Source organism: Cryptotermes secundus, unplaced genomic scaffold (genome assembly GCF_002891405.2).
Source record: "Cryptotermes secundus unplaced genomic scaffold, Csec_1.0 scaffold1244, whole genome shotgun sequence".
Lineage (NCBI taxonomy): Eukaryota > Metazoa > Arthropoda > Insecta > Blattodea > Kalotermitidae > Cryptotermes > Cryptotermes secundus.
This window is the reverse complement of record NW_019733849.1, coordinates 251,232-278,347: the sequence shown is the minus strand read 5'-3', so window position 1 is coordinate 278,347 and position 27,116 is coordinate 251,232. Positions and strand designations below refer to the sequence as shown.

General features: G+C 39.5%; 1 protein-coding gene across 1 annotated transcript in view; it reads right to left on the bottom strand.

Moving 5' to 3' along the window:
* Positions 1-27,116, bottom strand: part of LOC111868313 (ATP-binding cassette sub-family C member 9) — a 206,824-nt gene that overhangs the window by 76,825 nt on the left and 102,883 nt on the right. Inside the window, exons 12-19 of the mRNA XM_023858858.1 lie at positions 22,125-22,230; positions 20,515-20,776; positions 19,256-19,393; positions 17,002-17,253; positions 10,779-11,146; positions 7,518-7,598; positions 5,050-5,153; positions 2,617-2,864 (exon numbers count right to left, since the gene is read on the bottom strand). Of these exons, the coding sequence (XP_023714626.1) occupies positions 2,617-2,864; positions 5,050-5,153; positions 7,518-7,598; positions 10,779-11,146; positions 17,002-17,253; positions 19,256-19,393; positions 20,515-20,776; positions 22,125-22,230 (1,559 nt within the window). The remainder of the gene's footprint in view (positions 1-2,616; positions 2,865-5,049; positions 5,154-7,517; positions 7,599-10,778; positions 11,147-17,001; positions 17,254-19,255; positions 19,394-20,514; positions 20,777-22,124; positions 22,231-27,116) is intronic.

Below are 27,116 nucleotides of genomic sequence, written 5' to 3'. Positions count from 1 at the left end.
TGTTTTTCTTTGTGGTATCTACATCATCACCCAGTAGATTCACATCATCGGCATAGACCAACAGCTGATGTGTCCCGTTTAATTTCAGTCCCACCTGGTTTTCCTGGACCTTCCTAATTGCATATTCTAAGGCAAAGTTGAAAGTATCTGAAACTATTAATTAAAAGAGGCCAAATATACATACTATAAAAATCAATTACAGGATATAGTTTATTAATGCTTAAAATTACAGATAAGAGAAAATAGAAGTAAATGTTGTAGCATGGAGCACTGTTGCCATGCAACAATCATGAGAAGGAACATGCGTTGCTTGGTAACTGCTCAGTAAACACGTTCCTGCGACAACGTCCAGCTGTGGAAGTACTGTTGAGAGATAATATCTTCGGTTGGGTCCGCCCCAGGGCTATATAACGAGAAACCTAGGCCAGCTCAAGGGATTGAGGAATCAAGAGAGTGAGTTCAGAGTTGGCAGTTCAGTTGTGAAGAAAGAATTAGGCTGTGAAGAGATGACTTTACATGTGCTACAGTGCCATGGTATTTGGAGAGTGTAATTCAGTGAGACTGTTATATTTCCTGTGTTAAAATCTGTTGCCAGGAAATGGATAGTGGAGACTGTAACAGACTGAGGACACTAGTGCTTGAAACAGTGAACCTTAAGTGTGTAGATCAGTGATTATGTGTAATTCTGAGTGGTGTGTACAAGTGGCCAATAAATCCAATTATCTAATCCATATCCTATCTACATTCACATCCCTCAAGTCATGACAATATAGACCCAATAAGCACAGATGAATAGAATTAAAGCAGCTATTTTTTTTTTGCATAAATGAGGACCTAAGAAGAAATAAATCAATACTGTTAAGTATTAAATGAATGAGACATCTATATAGTTCAACACAAAAATGGAACATTCCCATATAATCGAAATTGGATGGAGTTGTACTTTTCTGACTTTGTCTTCCGTGGTTGGAATCCAGATGGGAGAGATAACCAAGCTAAGTTGACTAATTGGATGATCTAGCAGAGACATGTGGGATGATTCACTATGTTTCCTGCATATGGTGTTTACTTCATTCTGCAGAACCTTCATTTATTTCAAACACATGTTTTGGTCTTATTCATATGCATGTTGTTAAAAGCCATTTTATGGTAAGCAAAAATCCATTCGGTGTGGCAAGTATGATTCATGATTTCATTGTAATTGCCTGCAGACTGGTGTGCCAGAGACCAATGTGAGTGCATCCACGGGTAAGTCCACTGACAAGTGTGAAAGCTCCAAGAAACTCACGGGGAATGCCGCAAACGGGCATTCCTTCTCCAAGAGTAATCAGAAGGAAGCGTTATCCACAGAATTACAGTGAACTGCCTCATGTACAGGGGATAGAGATTCTCTCAGCATGCAGCTGGAAGTGGTTAACGCAAATGGCATCTGTACAATGGAGATGGTGCAGCCTTTAGTTGTGATGGCGTTCAAGCTTAGTAGTGAGCAAGTGTGCAAACTACAATAGGTGCCCTCTCATCTGCCATCAACATGACGTCAGGCTGCTTCATCTGCCATAGTAAATAATGCTATGGCTAAATCATACAGGGATGTTGTGTGTACAGTGGGTGGTAGCCCTAGTGTCACCAAGTTCCACAGCTCCTGCTATGAATTCACTACCTGAGCCATCCATTGTGATGAGCGAAAACCCATCTGGTGATAAGAAGAAGAGGGTGAATTTCTAAATATCTATACTTTACATTTTTCAATTGTCAATAGCAACTTAGAATTGTGTTAATGAAATCGTTGTTGTTTGATGATGATGATGATGATGATTTTGTTGTTGCTGCTGCTACTTTGTTTGTTTGTTTCCTTCTATGCAGTAATGTGTTTTTCCTCCAGTGCTTACCTTTAATTAGTCTTTGACTTTATGTTGTATTTGTCCAGTATGTAACCACATTTATCTACACTGTGCTGTCTGTAATTGGCCTTGTGACTGTTGGCTCAGCACATCACTAATAAAGAACTGAACTTAAATTGAATTGAATAATTCTGATTTTGTAAAATAAGAACAAGAAAATGGATAATGCCCACCATGTCAGTTGTTGTATTACTATATTGCAGTGTGTATACCCATTTCTAGGTAACAGCTCAGTAATCATGTCCCTGCAGCAATGGATATGTGCACAACAATAGAGGTACTGTTGGAAGAGCTGTCTTCTACTCAGTCCATGTCAAGGAGTTATAAGGAAGAAAACAGTAGCAACCAAGTACTTCTGTACAGGAGTCTGAAGCAATAATAGTTCGACTGGGAGGGAGCCATCATTAAGAGAGGACTTGAGCCCAGGAGAAGAGGAATAGCCATGGTTTGGAGCCACTGCCAGGAAACGTCTATGCAAGACACTGCATGCTGGAAAAGAATTAGCATGATTTTGTGAAGTTTGGAAATCAGCAATAATGTTACAGTTATTTATAGTTATGACCTGTAAGTGTTCAATAAATCCAATTATCCATAACCCCATCCATAGTCACACACACTCTACAGGTGACAATATTGTATCATCACAAACTTTCAGCTTTTATTCATCAGGCAGTCATTGTAGTATGTGTGGTCAGTGCATGGACTCTTCTCTCACCTCATACTCTGGTGTATGAGACACAGTGCTGTTTGCCCCAGTACTGTTCCCACTGTTTGTCCATTGGTTGAGCCAGTAATCTGTGTAGACACGAAGACCCTGCCAGCCAAATGCAGACACAAGGTAACTTGTACCCAACCAGACTGAACATGCCTGCAGGTAATCGAGATAAATCCTTTTGGGAATCTTCCCATACTCCCGCTCATCTGTGACCAGTCGTCCAGCAATAGCATCCCCTACTTCACTGTCTACAGAAATAAGAGATGCGTATCATTATTACTGCTTTAAATGGGTCTTTTCAGACTGATATCTTACTAGTAGACTTTAAAGGGTTCTGACAATGGTAAGTCTGGGTGATAGCTTTACTGATGTGTTATAACTGTGGGCAACAATCTCCAACTTTCTACTTTATGAATGTATTTAAAAAAAACCCACAAGAATTATGATGCTTAAAAATGAGCAAGTTCTGATTCACATACAAGATTCATTGCTTTAAGTTTGATGCTAGATGGGTAGAATACAGTGGAACCTCGCTTAAAGAGCATAATTCATTCCAGAATCTTACTTGTAATGCGAAACACTCGTTAAGCGAAACAATTTTTCCCCTATAAATTTACGTAAAATACGATAATGCGTTCCATGTCGAAAAAAAATAACTCAAAAAATTTTATGTATAACGTTTATTCAAAGAAAATTATATATACATTGTTAAGGAGCGTGAATCATCTTCATTCTTTCTTCTATGCAGAATGAACCAACCTGGAATGCAAATTCGATTTGCAGAAAAAAAAACACAACAACAACAACAACAACAACAACAACAACAACAACAACATTAGTTTACTATTTATGACACATATCTAATTCTTTTTCNTGGACTTAAATCAGTGCAACAGGACGCTAAAATATAACATTACTATTTATGATACATATCTAATTCTTTTTACTAGAAAGCTGTATAGAGACATCTGTTTTTGCCGACACTTCAAAATTTGGTAAAAATGCGACACAGCATTATCATTAAATAAATCTGTAGCACGCATAGCCACTGCCTTATTAGAGTGATGCTTCTCAATGTACGATGCAACAGTTTCCCATGCTTTCAGCATTTCTCTTATTGCGCCAGAAGATTGTTGCTTTGCTGTTACCTCCTCCTCCTCTTCCTCTGACAAACTCTCCTCCACACTTCTTGGTGTGAAACACAATGCAACTCCAAATCGTGCAAATCGTAGATGTAGACTGATTGTATGTGCATGCTAGATCAGCCATGCTCACACCTCGTTCTCGCTTTTCAATGATTTTACGTTTCATTTCTGCAGTTATTTTTATTCTCTTATGGCTGTCTTTTTGCGGCTTTTTCTTCGGGGACATTTTTACAAGGGTTATTAAACTTTGTGCAAAAAAAAATCACAAATAATATGTCTGAACACAAGTTTGGAAAAATGTGTGATCACAAGCGACACTAAGATGCTAGCAGAACGAGTGCTAAACACAGACTGATGTAGCAAGCGCACAATCTGGGACTTCCCCCCTCGTCACTCGTTATGCGAAACGTCGCTCATTAAGCGAGTCACTTTTTACAATTTGTTTTGCTTGTTATGCAAATTACTTGTTATGAGAGGTGCTCGTTAAGCGAGGTTCCACTGTAGTTAAAAGTTGGACAGAAGGAAAGGATAGTGAGAAGGGTAGGAGTAATTTCTTATATTTGCAAATTGTTCCTCCATCATCTCACAGTTTTAGTTGTTTCTGCAACCTTATGAAGCACCTATTACATTCACTGCATCCATGTATTTGAATAAATGGAACAACTCAAGAAATGTTGAGTAGACATTAATGAAATGTGACATTAGACAGTTTTAACAACATCTATTTACATTCCAATTTTAGTGAAAATTAGATCAAAAAGATATACTTTTACATGGCGACCAATGTGAGTTTCTGTGCATATCATACGTATCTACCAGAGCAAAAAACAATTTTGAACAATCACATAACATCTGTTTAGTGAACAGATTACTATCAGAATAGCAGTCATCACATCTCTTTAGTGATGACTTTTATTCTGACAGTATTCTGATTTTGATAATAGTCATGAAATAGTGCATAGACATAGGTGTTAGACCTCATATATGTGAAGTTATGAACGTTTTTAATGATTGTCTTAACTCTCACAGATGGTTTATGCTGTGCTTGGTTTATATATTCTATCAGGTGTTGCCATTGGTGACCTGGGATAGGGAACAGCTCTATCAACTGGGCCCAACTGAGTAGGTTCCACCTGAAGACAGTGACATAATCCAGTCTCTCAAACGTCGTGAATTTTAAATAAAGACAGGATGATGGATAATGACCAGAAACATAATAATTGTGTTACTTTAAATCATACCTAAATTAACTCTGAGCTGTGACGCAAAATATGCAGCGAGTACTTACATGGCTCATCATCGTCTATGTCATCACTCACAGCAGATGAAGTAGAGGGAAGTCGTTTCAGCTGCTCATGATCTGACACTGCAGATGTTGCAATGTTGCCTGACCTTGACCAAAAGCATAATTTTACACTGGACACACCATGAATTGGGAAAGGATGCTTCTGTTACTTAGAATAACATTAAGCTACTTTCCTGATAGCCAGTACTTTCAGGTTATGTTTGCCAGGCCATAGGTTCCAATAGTTAATAAAACACACTCATAATTGGAACTCATCTGCAGATACATGAAATGCCAATGTCATGAGAATCTATTCAACATGCAGGGCAACATTTCTTAATTGCAACCACTAACTCCATCCATCAACATTACAGAAAATAAAATATTTAAGCCCCAAGTGTAGGATATTCCCTGACATGTAATTACTCACTCAACTGGACAAAAGATTCTCTGGTCCTTTGGAGCACCAAAGACTGTTAACATGTTCACATATGCCTGGCACTGGAGTTTATCCTGAGAGTCGAATCAAATCACATCCTATTCCTTTAAAATTGCATTATCAGAAGAGTGCAATAAAGTTGTGGAGTTTATCTCCTGCAAAGAAAACTTATGGGACCCCTGAAAAGGGCTACGATGTGCTCTGTCAGGTGTGGGGTGAACTGGATTTTTCTTTCAACGTCTGTAGGGCCATCAATGGTGCCCAAATCGAATTGCACTAAATGACAGTAAAACTTGGTGAGACTACCTACTAATTTCTGTTACAAAAATTTTGTGTCTAAGCAGAGAATAACTGTTTACAACTAGAAATCTGGAGTTCTTTCTCAGACTCTTTGTACAGTAGGAGTTGCTTCAAGCCTGAAAGAGATGCACATGGAGAACTCACTGTTCGTGAGATCATGGTGTCCTTAAAGACACATCTGGCCTACAAACACTACTTGAATGACAAAAAATGTACTACTATTTGGAATATGTCAACAAATCACACTCACTAGATAATTCTTGAGATTTTGACTGTGGCAAGAAGGCACACATCTAGTACTAGTCAAAGGATTCAAATATTTGACAGCCATCATTTGGGCCTTTGCATTTGTAACATACTGTGGCATAGAGACTCATTGCTACACAATGACCTCGAAACAAACAATAAGACAACAACTGTTGCTACGCAATGGCACAGTAAACATGCTTTTACAACAACAGAGTTACTGCTGGAAATGGTATTATGCAACCCAAAGAAAGGAAGCTGAACGACTGAACTACAACAATGGAAATGAGGGTGTTTTATATGTGGTTGGTGCCGAGGAGTTATCTTGAAGATAATTGGGGTGACCCAGTTAACTGTCAGTTGAAAATCAGCCTGTGAAGAGAAGACTAGGAGGTAGGTGTCATATGGCTGCCACCCTGGGAGTTCAGAGTTGTTAGTTGAGGGCTGAGTTCTGCATGAGACGCTGTGAAGACAGGACCTGAGCAAAGGAAGCTGAAGACTCTCCACTGTTAGAAGCTGTTGCTAGGGAAAGGCTGATGAAGGTAAAACAGGCTGGAAAAAGGCTTAGTATGTGCTGTGGTGATTTGTGAATCGTGGAGATTAGCAGTGGTATTGTAATTACTTGTAGTTCTGAATGGCAATAAATCCATTCACTAATCCATACCCCAACTATAGTCACATGTATAAATCATGACAATACTGTCATGTAGACCCAATGTTGGGCAATAACCATGGTAAATGTAAAGCTATCCCCATAAGAGACTGTGAAGGCCTATAGGGTTGTGAGATGTTGAGGCTCTCACATTTTCTCTAGACAACTGGCTCACAGATGGCAGTATGATGGCCTTAGGTGCTGGCCGCCCTTTAGCCCCCCAGAAAGATTCGTGGTACTCATTTCTGTCAAAGGCTGAGTCAACACTAGGGCTACAGTGTGTCTGGAAGGATTAGGGCAATAACCATGAGATCAGCAAATATACTACAACAGCCGTTAATATGTAATGACTTCACAAACAATCTTGTTTGCATGGCAATGATTGAAACAGTAATAGAGGAACGGTGTTTTCTGTGCAGTGCACGTGGAGATGTTATAAGCATGACAGTCAGTTCATGACAGTCGGTTGAGCGATGTTAAAAGTGGTTGATGACTGGCTCAGTCATCAGTCAAGAGCTGCTGTGGCTGAGATTGGGGGCAGTTCGGGAACCCAGAGGAAGGGGACATCTGTCATTGAAAGATGCTATTGATCAATGGCTAGGGAAGGCCAAGAAGACCTTGTGTGCTGTAGTTACAGTGATCTTTGGAGTAACTCAGTGCAACTGTCATAGTTATTTGTAGTTACGATCTGTAAGCGTTCAATAAATCCAATTATCAATCCAAACCCTATCTATAGTCACTCTAAAATAGTGACAAAATTATTTCCTTCACTGCCATAAGTCAAGGGATCATTGATCCACAATTTTACAAGAGAAATATCTGACTGGCACCAACCTTTGTGAGTGGATGGAGAAAATATGGCGTAGCAAACTCCCTGGCTGGCTAGGGTTATCCAAGCCTGTAAATGCTCGGTGCCTGGAAGATGAACATGATAAATTACTAAATATGTTATTATTCTTTTTATTCAGTGTGTTTTTGCTATAAATATCCTGAATATATCAGGAAGGGAGTGTGAATGGCAAGAGATATATCAGAAAATGGGACATAAACGGGGGACACTTTTATATCAATAAGGGATTGTTAATCGGTGAAGGTATGACAGAAGGATTTTGTAATTCAACATCGTCAAGGAACCAAGTTTATTTATTCAGCAAAACAGGGGTGTGAGGGTATGGAATATACGCAGAGATCTGCTTCATAAATGACCACCAAATGTCATATTTGATTTAAGCAATTTATAACAATACTCGCCAAAGCATGGAACTCTGGTTTGATTTCAGAACTTGCATTAGAAACTAAGAGGAATAAAAAAGTAAACCAAGCGTTGTTTTAGTTTTTTACAGTCTCACATGCAACACAACACAGGAAAGGAGAGAATACAACCCATCAACTCAAACACACATGCATATCATGGGGACTTGTATATTAACAACATAAGCAACAACAGAAGACAGAAATTTCCTCCTCCAGTAATTTTTACACCTGATGATGACCACATTGGGCAAAATATGTAGTGACAAACTTTTAAAAGGGAATAACTTTTAATATATTTTATAGAACATACTGTTGCATGTGAGACTGTAAAAAACTAAATGACACTTTGTGAAAAGTGCAACAGGATTCTAAAATATAATATCAAGTAAACCAAGTCAGAGTAGAATGGAATGCTGTATCATATTACCCTTGAACCCCTTCACTTTCAGGCTTCCCCTGAATGCCCATGGCAGGTTTATAGGGCACACTTAAAAAGTTAGTAATGTACAGGGAGATCGAAAAGTCGCGCACTTCAAATTAAAAGTTGTTATAAATTGTATTGCAGTTAATATAATTATATCCTCCTACCACTAGATGGTACTGTAAGAGTACTAACGAGTAAAAATGCCATCTGTCATGTATCAGTCATACGAAGTCTGCAGTATACCTTTGTTTATTGTGTGACAGACATGTCATTTTCCCAAGAACAAGTTTTCATTGTGGAACATTATTTCGCCAGTCGTTCTTATGCACGTGTCACAGACAAGTTTTGTTGGGAATATCCAGATTCTACAGTTCCTAACAATTCGATGATAATGAGAACAATCAACCGATTTCGGGAATGTGGATCAGTTTCAGATAGGAAGGGATCCGGGAGACCGGCCACTTTGACTGAGGCTAAACTGGCTGACGTGGAGAAAATGTTGCAGAGTTCCCCTTCATGTTGGTCTCTTGTTTGGCCATTCTTCCAACCTCAATTTGAAGGCGATATATTCCTCCAAAATGTTGGACTTTTGCCAGAGTGCATCGTGTTACAATCCAGAAGGTCACTTCATATTCACCACTGTGAGAAACTCAAATCCAGAGTAATGGTGCACCTTCACCCTGGGAAATATGGTCTATAAGATACTCATAACTTTTCATACCAAACTATACTTACTTACTTACTTACTTACTCATGGAGCTGAGCCCTTCTGGAGGAGCTACCAATTCTGCAGCTACTCAAGAATTTCTCAGCAAATTTATGGAACCCAAAGGTTCATTACCGTGTTCACAAGAGCCCTTCACTGGTCCCTATCCTGAGCCAGATCTATCCAATCCATACCATCCCATCCTATCTCTCTAAGATCCATTCAAATATTGTTCACCCACCTACGCCTTGGTCTTCCCTGTGGTCTCTTTCCTTCTTGCTTTCCCACCAATATCCTATACGCATTCCTCATCTCCCCCATTTGTGCTACATGCCCTGCCCACCTCGTCCTCCTTGACTTGATCATTCCAATTATACTTGGAGAAGAGTACAAGTTATGAAGCTCCTCATTGTGCAGTATTCTCCAACCTGTCACTTCATCTCTCTTCGGTCCAAATATTCTCAACACCCTGTTCTCAAGCACCCTCAGTCTCTGTTCCTCCCTTAACATTAGAGACCGAGTTTCACACCCATACAGAACCACAGGCAAAATTATAGTTTTGGATATTTTAAATTTTGTGTTTTTACAGAGCAGACAAGAAGACAAAAGCTTCTGGACTGAATGGTAGCGAGCATTACCCGAGTTCAATCTCCTCTTAATTTCCTCCTGAATCAGGTTTCGATCTGTTATCATCATTCCCAAATATCTGAACTGTGTTACATTTTCAAAACATCTGTTTCCTATCTTTATGTTATGATTCTGCCTTGCATTTTGGTGATGAGACAGCAACATATACTTAATTTTCTCTGTGTTTACTTCTAGACCAACCTCTTTACTTGTGTCAATTAAAGTTTGTGTGTTTTTCTTTATGGTATCTACATTATCACCCAGTAGATTCACATCATCGGCAAAGACCAACAGCTGACGTGTCCCATTTAATTTCAGTCCCACCTGGTTTCCCTGGACCTTCCTAATGGCATATTCTACAGCAAAGTTGAAAAGGAGTGGCGATAAAGCATCTCCTTGTTTTAGGCAATTCTGGATAGGAGATTTATCAGACAAATGTTTACCTATACAGACTTTACTATACATTTCGTTTAAACATTTTAATCAACCTAACTAGTTTCATGGGTATCCCAAACTTTATCAGAATATTGTACAATACTTCCCTCCTAACTGAATCATGGGCTTGCTTGAAGTCTAGCAATAAACTGGAATGAAGGGAGAGAACATTTATAACTAGGACAACAGATTCTTTGTAGAAATGAGTGTTTGAACTTATCAGATATATTGAAGACCAAGTAATGAACATATGAACAAAATTTGTCATATAGATAGCATGTTATGTTTGTTTAAAGAACCCAAATTGCAGTACGTGTGGGGGCATGTGGTAGCATAGTTGGTGGAGGCACTATGCTACAACAGGTCTGATTCCTGATGAGGTCACTGGATTTTTGACCTAATTCTTCCAGCTGCACTATGGGCCCGGGGATGACTCAGCCTCTAACAGAAATGAATATGAGAAATCTTCATGGGATACAGGGAGGCCAGTGCATAAGGCTAACATCCTCACTGCCATCTGTGAGCTGACTGTCTAGAATTTTCTTTATAGTATCTACAGTTTTAAAGTGGCTGGCTTGGTGCAGGCAAGCAAACTGCCTAGATATGGATGACCTGAAATATACTTATTTTATTGAAAGTCTGGCAGTACCTGCGATTTATGTCTGGTGAGGTCTGTGAGTTCTCTATATTTTGAGATGAACGCTGTCGTACTATAGTGGATGAGCGCAAGTTTCGTTTGATGTAAGTGTCACCATGCACTGTAGTGCGACCTGCCTGAAGAGATGAGGCCCGCAGAAGAGCAGACTGTTGTTGTGCTACACTGGGTGCCTCTGTAGTTGTGGCAGCTCTGCTCCGGCGGCGCTGTGATGAACGTCCACTTCCACCACTTGTTCGCCCAGCCTGTTCCAAGAACTCTTCCTCACACTCATCCGTTGGTAACAGTAAATCATGGGTAAAGTAACGGGATCCAGAGAATGTGCCTCGGCGCCGACGGAGTGGGAGGAATGCTGGCCGCATCTGAATAAATTAAATTCAAATAAACATTATTGCGGAGCAATCAAACTTTCCAACATAATTATATGCATCAAATTCTTTACTTTTCAACTATTAATTTACTTCCAAATAAAAGACTTTTAATACTGCATGTAGAGGAATGCTGATATAAAGCACGGATTATTCACTAAGTACATCAGCCAAATATGCATCTTTACACGTTTAGAGAAATTCATTTTTTACGAAATATTGGTTAGAACATTTCCACTTTTTAATTGATTCCACACCATTAGTCTGGAAACATACATTTTTTCTACAAAATATGAAATATATGGATTTTATTCCATTGCCAACTGATTGACCAAAGAGTCAATTTCAGCATGACAGGTTTCCTACAAAATTCAATCATATCAGAGTCTGTGTAACATGAGAAACAGTTTATGACATGTCTCAATTAACAGTTTTCTTCATATCTTTACTAATTATAAAAGACTGAAAATATGTAGAAAACTGGGACCAGAGGGTACCAGAAATATACAGTTCCTGTAGAGAGATGGGAACAATAGTAAGCTGAAACAGAATAAAAATAGTAAAAATGGAAAGATGGAAAATGAAAATGGTGGCAGTGGTGGTGGTGATGATGATGATGATGATGATCTCAAGGTTTTAAATAGCTAGAACTGCTTCTTCCAGAGAAGTCTCAATTTCTGGCAAGCTGGGCTCCATTAAAATTAATCTCCAGTGGATAAGCGTTTTCACTGTCCAAATACAATGTTTTTATTCTTACCTTCTACATATGTACACTCTTCTACAACATGTTCTGGCCTCACACTGCCACCCTCAGGCATTGTCATTCTTGCTAAACTTTAATACTGTCAGTTCAATTTAGTCACATGTGCAACACATTGTTACTTTGCCAATATTCGTCAACTGCCAGCAGCATGCACTGCCAACTGTGTGCAATCACACCCCCCCCAAGAGGTGTGTTGGTGTTGCTCCTTGTTGAGTTATTCTGGCTGTGTGTGCAACAATTTTAGCAAAAGTAACTATGCCTATGGAGGCCAAAATATGTTGTAGAAAGGTGTACGTATGATAGAAGGCAAATATAAAAACACTGCATTTCGATGTTGAAAACACCCAATGAAGATAAAAATAATGCAACAGAATTCTGATGTACAGTACCATTAAAATTAGTTTGTNTGGAAAAAGAGGAACGGCTCGCATCCTGGCGTTTCGGGGGGGGGGAGGACTCCAAGGAACTTCACAGGGAAGAACCGTTGCATGGTTCAGTCTCAGAGACATTATTAGCAGCAATAATGAGATCTTGACGTGTTTGAATAACTATGATCAAATGCGGATTAAATGACCAAGGTGGTGATATATATATGCTTTTCCAACTTCAAGGTCACATCTAAAAACAAATTATAATGTAGTGTTTCTGTGGTCTAGTGCTCAGAGTTCCTGGCTACACATCCAGAGGTCCAGTNAAGCTGGACGGATCTGCTAGTCTGAACTAGTAGGGAACACACACACAACCCAAGTATACACAAATATGAATGGCGTTTCCAACATATAAACAAATGTGTATATTGATAACAAAGTATACAGGTGTACTCTGCCTGATGGGCAGGCACTGGTCAAAACATAATCAACCGTTTATACAGAATTACTCTGTGGCTAAGCGCACAGACGCAAGCATAGGCACGCCTCATGGCATTGATCAATTTTACTAGGAAAAGACTGTACTCTGGCGAGCCTTAAGGGTACACAAGCCTTAAGGGCACAAAGAAATATACACTCGTACTGACACGCCTGAAGGGCGACCGGCTATTCAAGCCAACTCAAACTTCAAACAAATCCATTTACTTACGCCACACGGCGTCGTGATGAAAAGGAAACCAAATACAACAGTAAGTCACTTATTGGCGTTTCCAAATTACAAACACAAGATTAACCTCGCGACTTGATAAAACCTTCATCACGTCGCGAGGGCACTCTTCCCCCTTCAGATACTGCACGGGCCGAAACAGAATTTCACAAGCTCAAGTCAACCTAAACACAGAATTTGGGAGCAGCGAAGTTACCTGGCTGGAGGTATCGGGGAGAGAGAGCGATGCATTCGTTCTGCTTAACCAGGAAACCTCGCATTGCTTCCAGGAGGGGGGGGAACCAGGTCAGCTGACCTGACGTCAGCTAAGACTATAAGTGGAAAAAGAGGAACGGCTCGCATCCTGGCGTTTCGGGGGGGGGGAGGACTCCAAGGAACTTCACAGGGAAGAACCGTTGCATGGTTCAGTCTCAGAGACATTATTAGCAGCAATAATGAGATCTTGACGTGTTTGAATAACTATGATCAAATGCGGATTAAATGACCAAGGTGGTGATATATATATGCTTTTCCAACTTCAAGGTCACATCTAAAAACAAATTATAATGTAGTGTTTCTGTGGTCTAGTGCTCAGAGTTCCTGGCTACACATCCAGAGGTCCAGTTTCGATTCCTGGCGCTACCAGATTTTCTGAGAAGTAGTTGGTCTGGAACAGGATCCACTCAGCCTTGTGAGAATACTTGAGGAGCTATTTCAAGAGAATAGCAGCTCTGGTCTAGAAAAACAAAACTAACGGCCATGGGGATTCACTGCACCGACCACGCGACACACTCTATCCGCTAAAGTGGGCACTAACCTCGCCAACAAGTGGTGACTGCTTGGTTGGTATAATTCACTTGTGGACTAAAAAAAACACGGAGTGTTTACATGTAGGACTTAAGGTTCTTACATTGGTGGATATGAAGGGTACTATATTCTGGAATAAAACTCTGTGTACAGGACGTTATATCCCAGAAGAGAGTACTCTAGTGTGTTTACATGCCTCCCTGTAGTCCTCTCCATTTTCATGTTCAGGATTCAAGTTGGACATTGCACTGCAGGAAAACTGAAATGAGACAGACTGATAAATGAGATAATAAGAGAGGAATTGGAAGTTTCCAGATAATTCAAAGGTTTATGAAAAGAGAGGATCTCACTTGGAATGTTCGAAGTTTGTATAGTGCAGGTTCGCTCAGGCCAGTATCAGAAGAAATCTTAAAATATAAGTTAGATATAGAGGGAGTCAGATGGGACAGAGGTGGCATCACACCAGCAGGAGAATATACATTTTTCTATGGAAAGGGGAATGAAAATCATAAATTAGGTATCAGCAGTTAAGAGGGTAGAGTTCGTTAGTGATAGGATATCATATATAATACTAAGAGGTAGCTGGTGTGGTATCACTGTTATGAATGTTCAAGCACCAACATAAGATAAAATTGATGACATAAAGGACAGATTCCATGAAGAACTAGAACATGTATTTGACAAATTCCAGAAGTACCCTATGAAAATTGTTAGGAGATTTCAATGCCAAAGTAGAGAGGGAAGACATTCTCAAACCAACAATTGGGAATGAGAGTTTGCATGAAATCAGTAGCAATAATGGAGTTAGAGTAATAAACTTTGCCACATCAAAAAATCTTACTGTCAAAAGTACAAAGTTCTCACATCGTAACATCCATAAATTTACATGGACATCTCCTGATGTGAAGATACACAATCAAATACACCATATTTTGATAGACAGGTGACGGCAATCAAGTATACTTGAAGTCCGATCATTCAGGGCAGCAGATTGTGATACTGACCACTACCTGGTGGTGGCAAAGGTTAGGGAAAGACTGGCAGTGAGCAAACAAACAACACACAGAGTTCATATGGAGAGGTTCAATCTCAAGAAATTAAATGAGGTAGAGGGTAAAGAGCAGTATTATGTTGAAATCTCAAATAGGTTCGCGGCTTTGGAAAACTGTGAAACTGAAGTGGATGTTAACTCTTTGACTGGCACAAAGGGTATTTAAATCCCACCCCTGTCCTGGCAGGCCCTTTAAACCTTATGTCGCTAAAATGCATGTAGTTACTTTTTCCTAAACAACTTCAACAAAAATTGGTTTTTAAAAACGAAATTTTCAGGAACTAATTAAAATACAATATTTTATGCAATAAATGCCTTTCCATACCTCTTTATTAGTTTTTCTTCGTGTGATAAACATTGAAACATGAAAGTTTGCAGAGAGCCACACCACAGCCTGCACACATGATACTTGTTTCTTTTCTAATCTTGTGCTTAGCACTCACGCGACACTTTCTCAGGGCACCATTCTTCTTGTTACTGGGAGGAACATGGACCATTTTGTGAATTTTCAAGCCACCCTCTAGACGATTTACTGGCTCTTTCACTGGTGGTCTTTTCAAGGTCGAGGGCGGAGGCGCGACTGCACTCGAATCTGACGCAATAGATTTGTCATCCACTTCATTCCTTGACTCTTCTCCCTCTCCACCCTGTTTCTTTGGTTCAGTCATTTTTCTACACAGTCCAATATAAAATCTTTGAATCTGTAATTTCTCTTCTTGTATTTTTCGTTTGTTGTGTTCTTTTTGAATAGAATGAAACTATTCAACTGCAAAGACCTGTTTTGTCCATACCATGGGTGTGAAATAGGGGCCTAGTGGACAAATATATGGTTCTTTATCCCAGAAGGCAGAACTCCTCATAGCCACCGCTGTAAGAAACTTAAGTCTTATCTATTTTTTCATTATTTACAGACCAAAGAAATTAAACTTACAGACTAATGTATGGTACATATTAAATTACACCTTCTAGGGATAATACTGTAACGTGGATGGCGCAACAGAAAGTAGAGGTCACATGAACTCTATGTTTTCACGAGTGACATCATGTACCCCCACTCTCCCATCATTATGCAACACTCGGTAAACACCCCTCCCCACTAGGCTGTGACATCATGCAATAGGCAATTGCGTGACATACCCAACACGAGACAACTGGTGTCAGAATATCTGGAACATGCAGAGATTTACCTCTACCTTCCCCATATCTCTCTATGATGTGGAGAATATTCACAGAGGTAACTTATGTACTATATTCAACCCTTTCAATGATATGAATGAAAAATTCATCAACACCCTAACTGCAATCCATATCAGCTGATGGGCTGAAGGTTAGTGTGCCACAGAGCCAAACCCATTAAGTGACATCCATTGAATACATAAGTATTTTCTCCTACAGATGTCACTCAAATGCAAAGAAATTCTAAGAGCAGCCTATCAAGCAACAAAGAGCAGAAATATGAATCAAACAGTGACTGCATTTTACCTGCTTCTTCCTCTCCCTTTCAAGTGTAGTAAATTCAAAATCCACTTTTCATAGAAAAATCACAGGTCCAGCAGGTAAAATGCAAGTACTGGAGCACGGTGGCAAATATGTTAATAAATTATGGCCACTTCTATATATTTTATATTTTATAAGCATAAATAAACTATTCTTTGATCTCTTGACAATTCAAGACAAGTGAAGATAATTTATGACTTTTCATCAATATGAATTATAATTTACTGCAGAAGTACAAAAATAAATTAAAATTAGAATAGCAAAAGTTACTGCTGAATGCTAAAACCAGCAATATGACTTGAGTAAAAAGTAAAGTAAAGGTATCCCTGTAACAGGCTGTGGAGGCCCATAGGGTTGAGATGCTGAGGGTCCCACATTTTCTGGACAATTGACTCATAGATGGAGGCAAGGTTGTCAGCCCTATGCACCGGCCGCCCTTTACCCACAAGAATATTCCAAGAATATTCCTGGTACTCATTTCTGTCGACCCCAGGGCCACAGTGTGGCCAGAAGGATTAGGACAATTGAAAAAAAAAAATCCAGTGACCTCATCAGGACTTGAACCCGCAACCTTGCGGCTTGTAGCACAGTACCTCAACCAACTACGCTACCACATGGCCCCAGGAATGTGACTTAGAGAAAAAAATTCTTGCTTACTACATGAGCCTCTTCATCTGTCTGCCAGGTTCCATCCACAATGTTGCGTTGCTTGAGCTGCATTCCAATGCGAGACACAAGTCTCAGCAGCTGCCAGCGTTCACGAGCTGCCTCACCACGAGCATTCCTCTTTTCTTCCAAAGCCTCCCGTGACACTGTGGTTCGCCATATGTGAACAAGCTCTCGGTCACTTGCCTCAATCTCTGCCAGGGATCCTTGGGCCCTCACAGCCCCGCCTTCCAGGGCAATGATCTGCCAACAACTTCAACACTTTCACCAGAGATTCAGATATACTTTTATGATCTCCAGCAGTACCAAACTTCAAAGCAACAGCTGCTTAAATAAGTGACAGCACAACAGCCATTGCTATGGAACAGCTCTGTGGACATGTTTCCCTGGTGACTAGAGAATATGCCATAATGGAAGAGATGTTTTCTGTGTGGTCTGTGTTGGGGCTATAAGCATAACAAGGACTAGTAGTTTGTTGCATTCGATTATGGGTCTGGTCATGTGGGATCTGTGGTGGACAAAGTTGCACTGCAACAGGTTTTCTCTGAATACTTCGGTTTCCCCTGTCAATCTTCATTCCATCAATTGCTCCACAATCACCATCATCTATCATCTGGGGCTGGTACAATAGGCCAATAGTAGCCACAGTACCAAGTGGACTCAGTGTCACTAAGTAGAAGTGGTTTGTTGCAGTTGTTGAGAAGTGAGAAGATGGTAGCTGAGGCCACCAGAGGATAGGGAACGTTCCCTGTTGGAAGCCTCTACCAAGCAACGGCTAATGAAGAATGAGAAGACTTTATGTGTGCTGTATTTGCAGCAATCTTTGGAGTGTGTAACTCAGTGAGACTGTCATAGTTATTTGTAGCTATGAGCTGTAAGTGTTCAATAAATCCGATTACCAATCCAAACTCCTTCTATAGTCACACTCCATCAGTTGACAATATGATATTTTAATCACAAACCAAGTAAAGGAAGAGCTGTCACCTTTAACATTCAGTTCTATCCTGTTTTCTCTTATTGTCATTCTAAAAGAAGAAAGGAACAGTGTCTTCTTTGCACCCCATTAGTCAGATGCAAATCTTTTACTGGTCATCAATTTGCCATAATATTTAGACATGGATATCAATATTACAGAAGAAAATCATAATTCTGTAACCAGCCAGTTGCTGAATTGGAAATTAAGTCTCCAACATACACAGTGAAGATGTGATATGTTGCCTGGTCAAGGTACCACACACCTCAGGAGGCGGTGATGTTCAGCTGAAGAAACTCACAGAAATTTTTGACTCAGTACCACTATATCCGTGACAAGTCTCACATAAGTTACCCAGATTCGAACATGAGACTCTGCAATGAGAAACTAGTACCCAACCACTTGAGCTATGGTGTGACCCATAAATTTTATAGATAGTGTATACACATTATTAAGGCAGTCATAATTAAATTATGTACACTGGATAAACACTTATCCTGTTACCTTTAGACTTAGCAAAGATACAAATAAGTCAGTCATACAATGGTGAACGTTGGGTTGTAATATGTCACATTATATAATCTTTGAAAAGGCTGCATCTCTTATTAATTTAATATTTTAGAAAATATTGAATAATTATGTTTGCCAAATAAAATATTTGTTGTGAAAAATGTAAATTGACATTTCAGATGTGAATTTGGATATCAAACCAATATTTCATTCTTGCATTTATACTCAGTATGCTTCTAAGGATGATCACAGTGATCATATGGTCTAAGGCATGAAATGTCTTCATCTGCTTGAACACTGGGATCGTGGGCTCGAATCCCACTCAAGGCACAGATGTTTGTCTGCGTTTATTCTGTGTATATAGTGGCCTTGCGTTTGCTGATCCCCCATCCAAGGGATCCTACAGATTTTCTAAGATTGAGAAACTGAAGTGAAACAAAGTGTTTCACGGGTGCCCTATGCTTCAAGTTGGAACAAGAAGGATAGATGGATGCTTCTAAGATATCAATTTTGTACATGTTACTTCTGGCATAAAATATCCAGAAATTAAAGCTCATTATAGCACCCTGCATATTTTTTGGAACAGCTCTACTTATAACACAGAAATGTTTCTCTCTGAAGTAGAATATTTCTGCCCATAAGAGCTTAAATATTTAGTCGATTACTGAAAGTTACTTCACCGTAGTCCTATGTGTGGTATGACTCACAAAATGGATTCCAGGGACCAGAAGATGTGCATGTAACCTTGAACTCTTAGTGTACCTGGTGTGCATGCGCAAGCAGCTGAAGACGATGTGTCACAAGAATTACAGTTCTCTTCTCCCTCAGAAGCATTCGTCTGATTCCGGAATCAAAAACTTTCTGCCCCACTTGGTAATCCAGAGCCGATAGGGGGTCATCCTGCAACACGATACACCATTTTTGGACTACACTACCACTACTGCCACAGACATCTGCTCATGAGATGTGAGAAGGAGATGTCACTGCAACCATTTATACATCTGAATGGTTGTACCATCTCCTTCTGGTGGTTCCCTGCTTGGCTTATTCTTTGACTCTTGAAAATGAAGGCAATGTGTTCCTCGGAAATGTCAAGTTTCCTCTACGATACACAGCGTTGTAAACCAGGAGACAGCAGTTTATAGTCACGATCATGAGAACCTCAGATCCAACATCTATGTATAGTGCAGTCACATTTTATGCAAGAACATGTTTCTGAAGACTTTTTCATAATTTAAGACAACTTTTCTCATAGTTTTGAAACAAATATGTGATTCTGGACGAATTTTTTTGGGATTCGCATTATTACAAACTTTGTGCATATAGCGAGACTTTACTAACATTTTTTTACATCACACAACTTCAAATTTGCATAAAATGCGACCACACTGTATTTATTTATTTACTCAGTAGAATAGCTGGTTGAGGCACTATGCTACAACCTGGAAGGTCACAGGTTTGATTTCAAATGAGGTCATTAGATTTTTCAATTGACCTAATCTTTCCAACTGCACTATGGCTCTGGGGCCGACTCAGCCTCTAATAGAAATTAGTACCATGAACCTTCCTGGAGGTTAAGGGCAGTTGGTGCATAAGGCTGACAACCTCACCACCATCTGTGAGCCGACTGTCTAGAAAATGTGAGAGCCTTGACATCTAACAATCCTATGGGCCTCCTATGCCTGTTACATGTATATCTTTTGTCTTTATTCATTTAATGACATCTTCAATAGTTTGAATTATAAAAACTAAATTAACACAATGACTTGGAAAGGATGTGGAAGGAATGGGCTGCGGTCTAATTTGAGATAGAATTCCAAAGCATCTGATGAAGAACATGAAACATTTCAGCCAAGGTAGCCAATCTCTGAGCTTAGATTTGAACTGAGGACATCATGAAAACAAATAAGATTGCTACCCACCTAACCACAATAACTGGTATGGCATTAAAACACAGTGGGCATTTTGCTGTGAAGTTATCCTATCAAAAGATTCAAGATACAATAACTGTAAAAACTCACCAGGATAACAACATTGGCCTGAGAATAGAGAGCACGGGCCACTGATACTCGCTGCTTCTGTCCACCTGACAGATTGATACCTTTCTCCCCAATCTCTATGAGATCTTTGCCTGGCAAAATATCGATATCAGGCTGCAGGGAACAGGCTGCAATGACACGTCCATATCGGCGAGGTCGAAATGGCTGCCCAAACAAGATGTTTTCCCTTAAGGTAGTATTCAAAACCCAGGGCTTCTGTGAAGCATATCCAATCACAGAACCACTGTGGAATAAAGTGAGAAATACCTCCTCTGAATAACTTACAATACTTGTATGTAATCTTTGCACAGGTTGTACACAACAAATATACACACAAAAGCTGTGCTGGTCCATCCATCTATTTGTTCACATATTTCAAATCCAACATTAATCAAATTTAGTACTGGGGGTGTACTCTAACTGCTGGTCAACAAATTTCATTTGTCTACTTGACAAATTTTACCAGTTTTCTCAAATTGACTAATCCTATTAAGAAAACTGGTACATGGCATAACTGTGTCATTAATTTCTCATTTAAGAGAAGCTTTCAATCTGTGTAAATAAAATACAGTTTTACTGTAATTCACTGACTCATGACTTATGGGTTACTGTAATACAAAATCTGTTACTTCAAATGAACAATAGTAAATTATTTATAAATTACCGTTTATATTCTAGTTTTCTATTCCAATAAAGATGCTAAAATATATAAATTTAAATTCTTCATAAGTCTGTTCTGAAGTGTCCTGTTGTACAGCACTCTACTCAGCAGATTCAGTATAGGCTACTTCCATCATACATAACAACAAAGAGGGATATTACTAAAAAATAACGATTATAAAGATTCAGTTTCTTCATTATTTTCATATTCACATGACAGTCACTTCAGTGAAGCGTAATACAAGAAATACTCATATGCTGTAATAATTCTAGCCTGTATACGGCATAGAATCAATTTTCGTTCATTATATCAAGGATTACAGAACTTAAAGGAAAAGTGTAGTGGCATAAAATGTGACATTCACTTTTATCTGCAGCTTCTGTTACACACAATTCTTAATGTGATAAATATGTGAATTATGTGTGCAGACATGTAATATTTTATTCATGTAAATCATCCAGTATTGTTATCCAGCTTTAACCAAAACAATACGTGGGGACAGATTTTAGTGAAACTCTCCAATATTAAATTTCACAAAAATGTACCTAACCATTCGTCAGTTGTTACATGTGAACAGGTGGACAGACACACAAACATGGTGAACTAAATATGCACCTTTTCATAACTTTTCATTATGAACATGCCAAAGATAATATATACTACTGAACTTGGATACATTTTAAACCTTAGTGTTGTATAGTAAGCCTAATATAGGCAATAAGAAATTGGGATTTAAGGTTATGTATTATAACCTTATGTTGTTATTAGGAGTACAAATTATAATAAGAATATTCACAAATTTTATGAATTTTTATTGTATCAAGATTGCACTGTACTTGCAATCAGACATGATTGTAGAGCTGTGGTATGTACTATGTACAAAGAAACAACTACAGTTAAGAAATTTTATAATCACTTCTCACATTCTTACCTGGCCCATCTGACCCTTCCTTCAAGTCTGTACATTTCCCCCAACAGAGCAGAGAGAAAAGATGTCTTCCCACTGCCCACACGTCCTACAATTATTGTCAACTTCCCTAAAATAATACACAAAATCATTGTTCCAATAGAGAAGACTGTCTCAAAACAACAGTAAAACTTCAGTCTTATAAACTGTATAATAAAGAGAATCTATGGCTTAATAAATTTAAGATGCAGTACATTTATACAGAGTATAAATTATAAACCTCTAGAGTAAAGCCTGTCTGAAAGGATGTCTGCATAAAGCATAAATCTGTGTTTATTGCAAAAAAATATAATTCCTATTTTCTGCAAAACCCAGGTTTAATTTATCAAACTGATCTAAAATGTACCTCACTGCATAAAAAATTAATAACTCCCTAACTGACTTACTCGCTCACTCCTTCACTCCTACTCCACTCACCCACCCACCCATGCACTCACTCACTCACCCACTCACCCACCAACTCGCTCACTCACTCACTCAGTCAAGTTCCATGTAAGCAAAGCCCTCCTTCAGAAGCTATTAGACAACTGGCCAATCAAGAAATTTCATGCCTTTTATCAAACCCAAAATGATTCATTAGAAAGTTCACAACACAATCAGACCCTGTTCTGAGCCAGGTGACTTACATCCACATTTTCATAAACGGTGTCTTAAAATACATTTTAAAATTACCCCCCTATTTACACCCACACCTCCAAAGCAGTCTTCCATTTATGTTTTCAGCCTACAATTCTATCTGCATAAATGTCAAATATTAATGTGTGACTTAAAGCATATATCTAATTAAGCTTTTATTTGACATATTTTACAAAAGTGAATGTTTAATGAAGCACGGGGAAATATAATTTCTGGCCACATGCAGTTCAATTAGCATTGCAACAATAAGTTTATATATAGGTCGGATAAAAAGTAGTGGCAACACCTCTATAGTTCTGAAATGACTTTATTACCTGAGGTAAACACACTTACATTCCTTCAAAATAATCGCCCCCCATGTGTACCACCTTCTGCCAAATTTGTGGAAGGCGTCGTACACCATCAGTGCATCCACTTCTGTTGATGTCCAGCAGTGACCGCCCTACAGAACGAATAATCTCCTCTCTTGTGTTGTAACGTGTCCCTTGCAGTGGTTCTTTCATTTTGGCAAAGAGATCATAATCACACAGACTCATATCGGGTGAGTATGGTGGATGTTGCAGTATCTCCCATCGCCAGCAGTGAAGGAGATCCCTAACAGCATCAGCAGTATGAGCCCTTGCACTGTCATGAAGGATGATGGGGTTCATTGCCAACAAGTATCGTCGCTATCTCCANTGGCAAAGAGATCATAATTGCACGGACTCATATCGGGTGAGTATGGTAGATGTTGCAGTTATCTCCCATCGCCAACAGTGAAGGAGATCCCTAACAGCATCAGCAGTATGAGCCTTTGTATTGTCATGAAGGATGATGGGGTTCATTGCCAACAAGTATCGTCGTTATCTCCAGAGTGCTGGACGAAGATGATTATACAGGAAATTGCAGTAGTAGGCAGCGTTTACTGTCTGTCATTGAGGTACAGTGTGGTGCAGTATCACTCCATCAATATTATATGCCACAATGAACATCGCCTTCACAGTACTCTGTGCAGGGCGCTTTCTTTGGACGAGGAGAGCCAGAATGCTTCCATTCATTTGATTGTCGCTTCAAGTGTGGTTCGTATGAGCGAGTCCAAGTTTCGTCCAGAGTGACGATCCTTCCAAGGAAGTCATCATCCTTCCCTCTGATACCGGTCCAACAAGTCCTGTACAATTGCATAACGTTGCCATTGTTGCACCTCAGACATTGTATGGGGTACCCAACACGCTGCTGCAATTTTGTGGTATCCAAAAATATCGTGCAGAATGTGGAGCATGGTTTGGTGACATATGCCTACCTCAGCAGCTATCTCCTGCGCAGCCCACTGACTATCGACATCCAGCAAAGAAGCAAGAATTTGAACTGTGTGGCTGTCGCACTGGGTCGTCCTGAATGGCATCCCTCCCTTCGTGGAACAATTTCACCCATCGTGCCACTGTGTGATATGGCAAAGCAGCATCACCACATGCTTCTCGCACTCCCTGATAACAGTTTTGTGCACTACAACCTCGTGCAACTTCAATTTTTATCCAGGAGCGTTGTTCTTGTTTCGTAAACATGTTGTTAGGGTGCTTGAACTGGGCTCCTGCACTTCAAGATGGTGCACAATGCAACTAAATGAAATGCTACANGTTGCACCTCGGACATCTGATGCACATCTTTCATGTTACAGCAGTGTTGCCACTACCTTTTATCCAACCCTTGTATTTGCAAGAATGGATTTGAAGCTTAAATAAATGGACAATAAAATAGCAAATAATGTATTCAGAATGGGTTTTTTCTTTTTCATTGCAGAACATGTTTCCAATCCTGCTTTGCTCTTAAATATTGGCCAGAATATCTAGTATATGTGAACACATAGATCTTCATTTTTGTATCTGAATATGCCAAAATTTTTGCCCCTACACCAAGGATTCTCAGACATTGTGATACCATGACCTCCTAAAATAGTATGTAAATTCATGTGATACCCCATCTCTGCTGGTCAGCAAAAAGTGCAGTTCTGAAAATTGCTGCAGGTATCTACCAAACTGTAGAGTGACAACAAGAGCCAGAATAGCTTCACAACCTCTCTACCATTACAGTAAACTAACAGAATGTCGTATGATCTGGCAAATGTTAAAGAAGCTGCAGGTATATTTTCAAAACCACCTGCATTTAACCGTACTGACTTACATGCAGATACAACTATATTTTAAACAATTTTTGTAGACTGAATTATCCCCCTCAGAGTTGGTCATGACCCCCTGCAGGGATATGTTCCACAGGTTGAGAAACCACGCCTCATGCTAACACAGTACACTCAACTCTCAATTATGCGGGATAATGGTGGGGATGGAAATCATGATTAATTGAAAACCCTGTTAAGACAAATTTTATTAAAAGTAGTACTGTAATACTGTACCTTCATAATACTATATGCTTACCTGTATTTAAATTTATTCAACCTCATTTCTATGTCATCTCATGGCCTATTTAATGCCTTTTTTACATTACACTGAAGTATGAATTAGTTATTTCAATCACAGTGTTCAACAACATCCAACACTTTTTACGAAGCCTACGTAATATTAGCTTGTCACTTAATAAACTGTTCTCTTCACTCTCAAGATAGTCTAGTAAGGATTCCAAATGATTAAGAGCAGCACCATGTGATATTTTGTTACTAGCAGCACTGTCCACCTCTTCCTCATTCTCACTTTCTTCCCGCTCTTCTGGCTGCACCCCCACTGAACTTACGATTTCGTCACTGCTTAACATTTTGAAGTCCGGCTCACACAAGTTTCTGTTGAATATTTAACACAACACGCTTCCTTTTACACCCTGACATTTAGCTAATGCACTTGAAGATCAATATAAACAGACTAACTGGGGCGGTGTATCTGTCCCTGAAACTTTCCACAAATCCTTGCATTCTTTCACTCCTATCCTAGAACATTGTGTTAGCATAACTGGACAAAAAATGCAGAGCTCGGTTCACACTAGTGCGAAAATAGTGTTACAACTCACCATGTGAAACAAAAGTGAATGAATATTAAACAACATATAAGCCTCAAGAAAGCCCCGGTAGCCCTGGTTAAGCCGCAAACTGGTTTATCTGCCCCCGGATAATCGAGAGTTGAGTGTACCTTAAACAGGACAAAGTGACTGAATTTATTGATTTTCCAGAGACAATGGAACAAAGGGAACAAGCTAAACAAAGGAACATCAAAATGTGACCATTGTATATGACATCTGAAGGTGTATAATGCAGCTTCCATTATGTGGCAGTTCCTATGTATTTCGCTGTTACTTGTGTTTGTGGGACCAACAGTAGACTGCAAGATAGGAGTAAACAGAAATAAATCTGATGGTTAAATACACAACCCAGTCCTCTGTTTATTCAGTGAATGCACAAAGTATAGTACCATAACAGTAAAAATAAAGGTAGTTGCCACTGTGCCTTAGCATATTTGCAAGGGGCACTGTGGAAAAGCTCTATACTATATGGGAATGAATAGGCAACCTCATGCTGCAGCCTACCTTACAACTTTCTAGTACCTTCTGTGCATGAGTCTGAGCTAGTCTGAATGTTATGGTGAAGATAAGTCCCTTCCCCTCCCAGGCAATGAAGATGATAAGACATGGAGATTCAGTGTTAAGGTTCCCAATGTGGCAAATATTAAGATTAATGTCTTCTAAAATGTGACACTGTATAGACTAATGTAATGTTAACAGTGTTTCAGAAGAGTCTACTGGCTCCATCTTCAGGACAAAAGAAATTCTCTAAACTCAAGAATGAAGTAGCAAGCTCCTCCAAAATATTTTTAACTTTTTACTACACTGCTTGGCATCACATACCACAAACCATTAAAGAGAAAAAGAATCTCAACACAGCAACTGCTGTGATTTGTCTATAGTGGAGCCAGGCAAAGAATTCTCATGAACTGTTCCATACTCTGTCTACCCTCCCTTCCTGCATTCCCCTTAGTCTCCCCCAACTCTTCCACCGAAGCAGCTGGATTACTCAGTCTACATCTCAGGCAAGGGGCATGCGATAGCCTAGTTGGTTGAAGCACTATGCTACAAGCCAGAAGGTTGTGGAATCGATTCCCGATGAGGTCATTGGATTTTTCAATTTACCTAATCCTTCCAGCCACACTATGTCTCTGTTGTCAACTCGGCCTGATGGGAATGCGTACCAGGAATCGTCCTAGTAGTAAAGGGAGGTGGAGCACTGAGGCTGACAACCTCACTGCCATCTGTGAGCAGATTGTCTAAAAATGTGGGAGCCTCGATGTCTCACAACCCTATGGGCCTCTGCGGCCTGTTACAGGGATAGGTTTACCCCCCTTACTT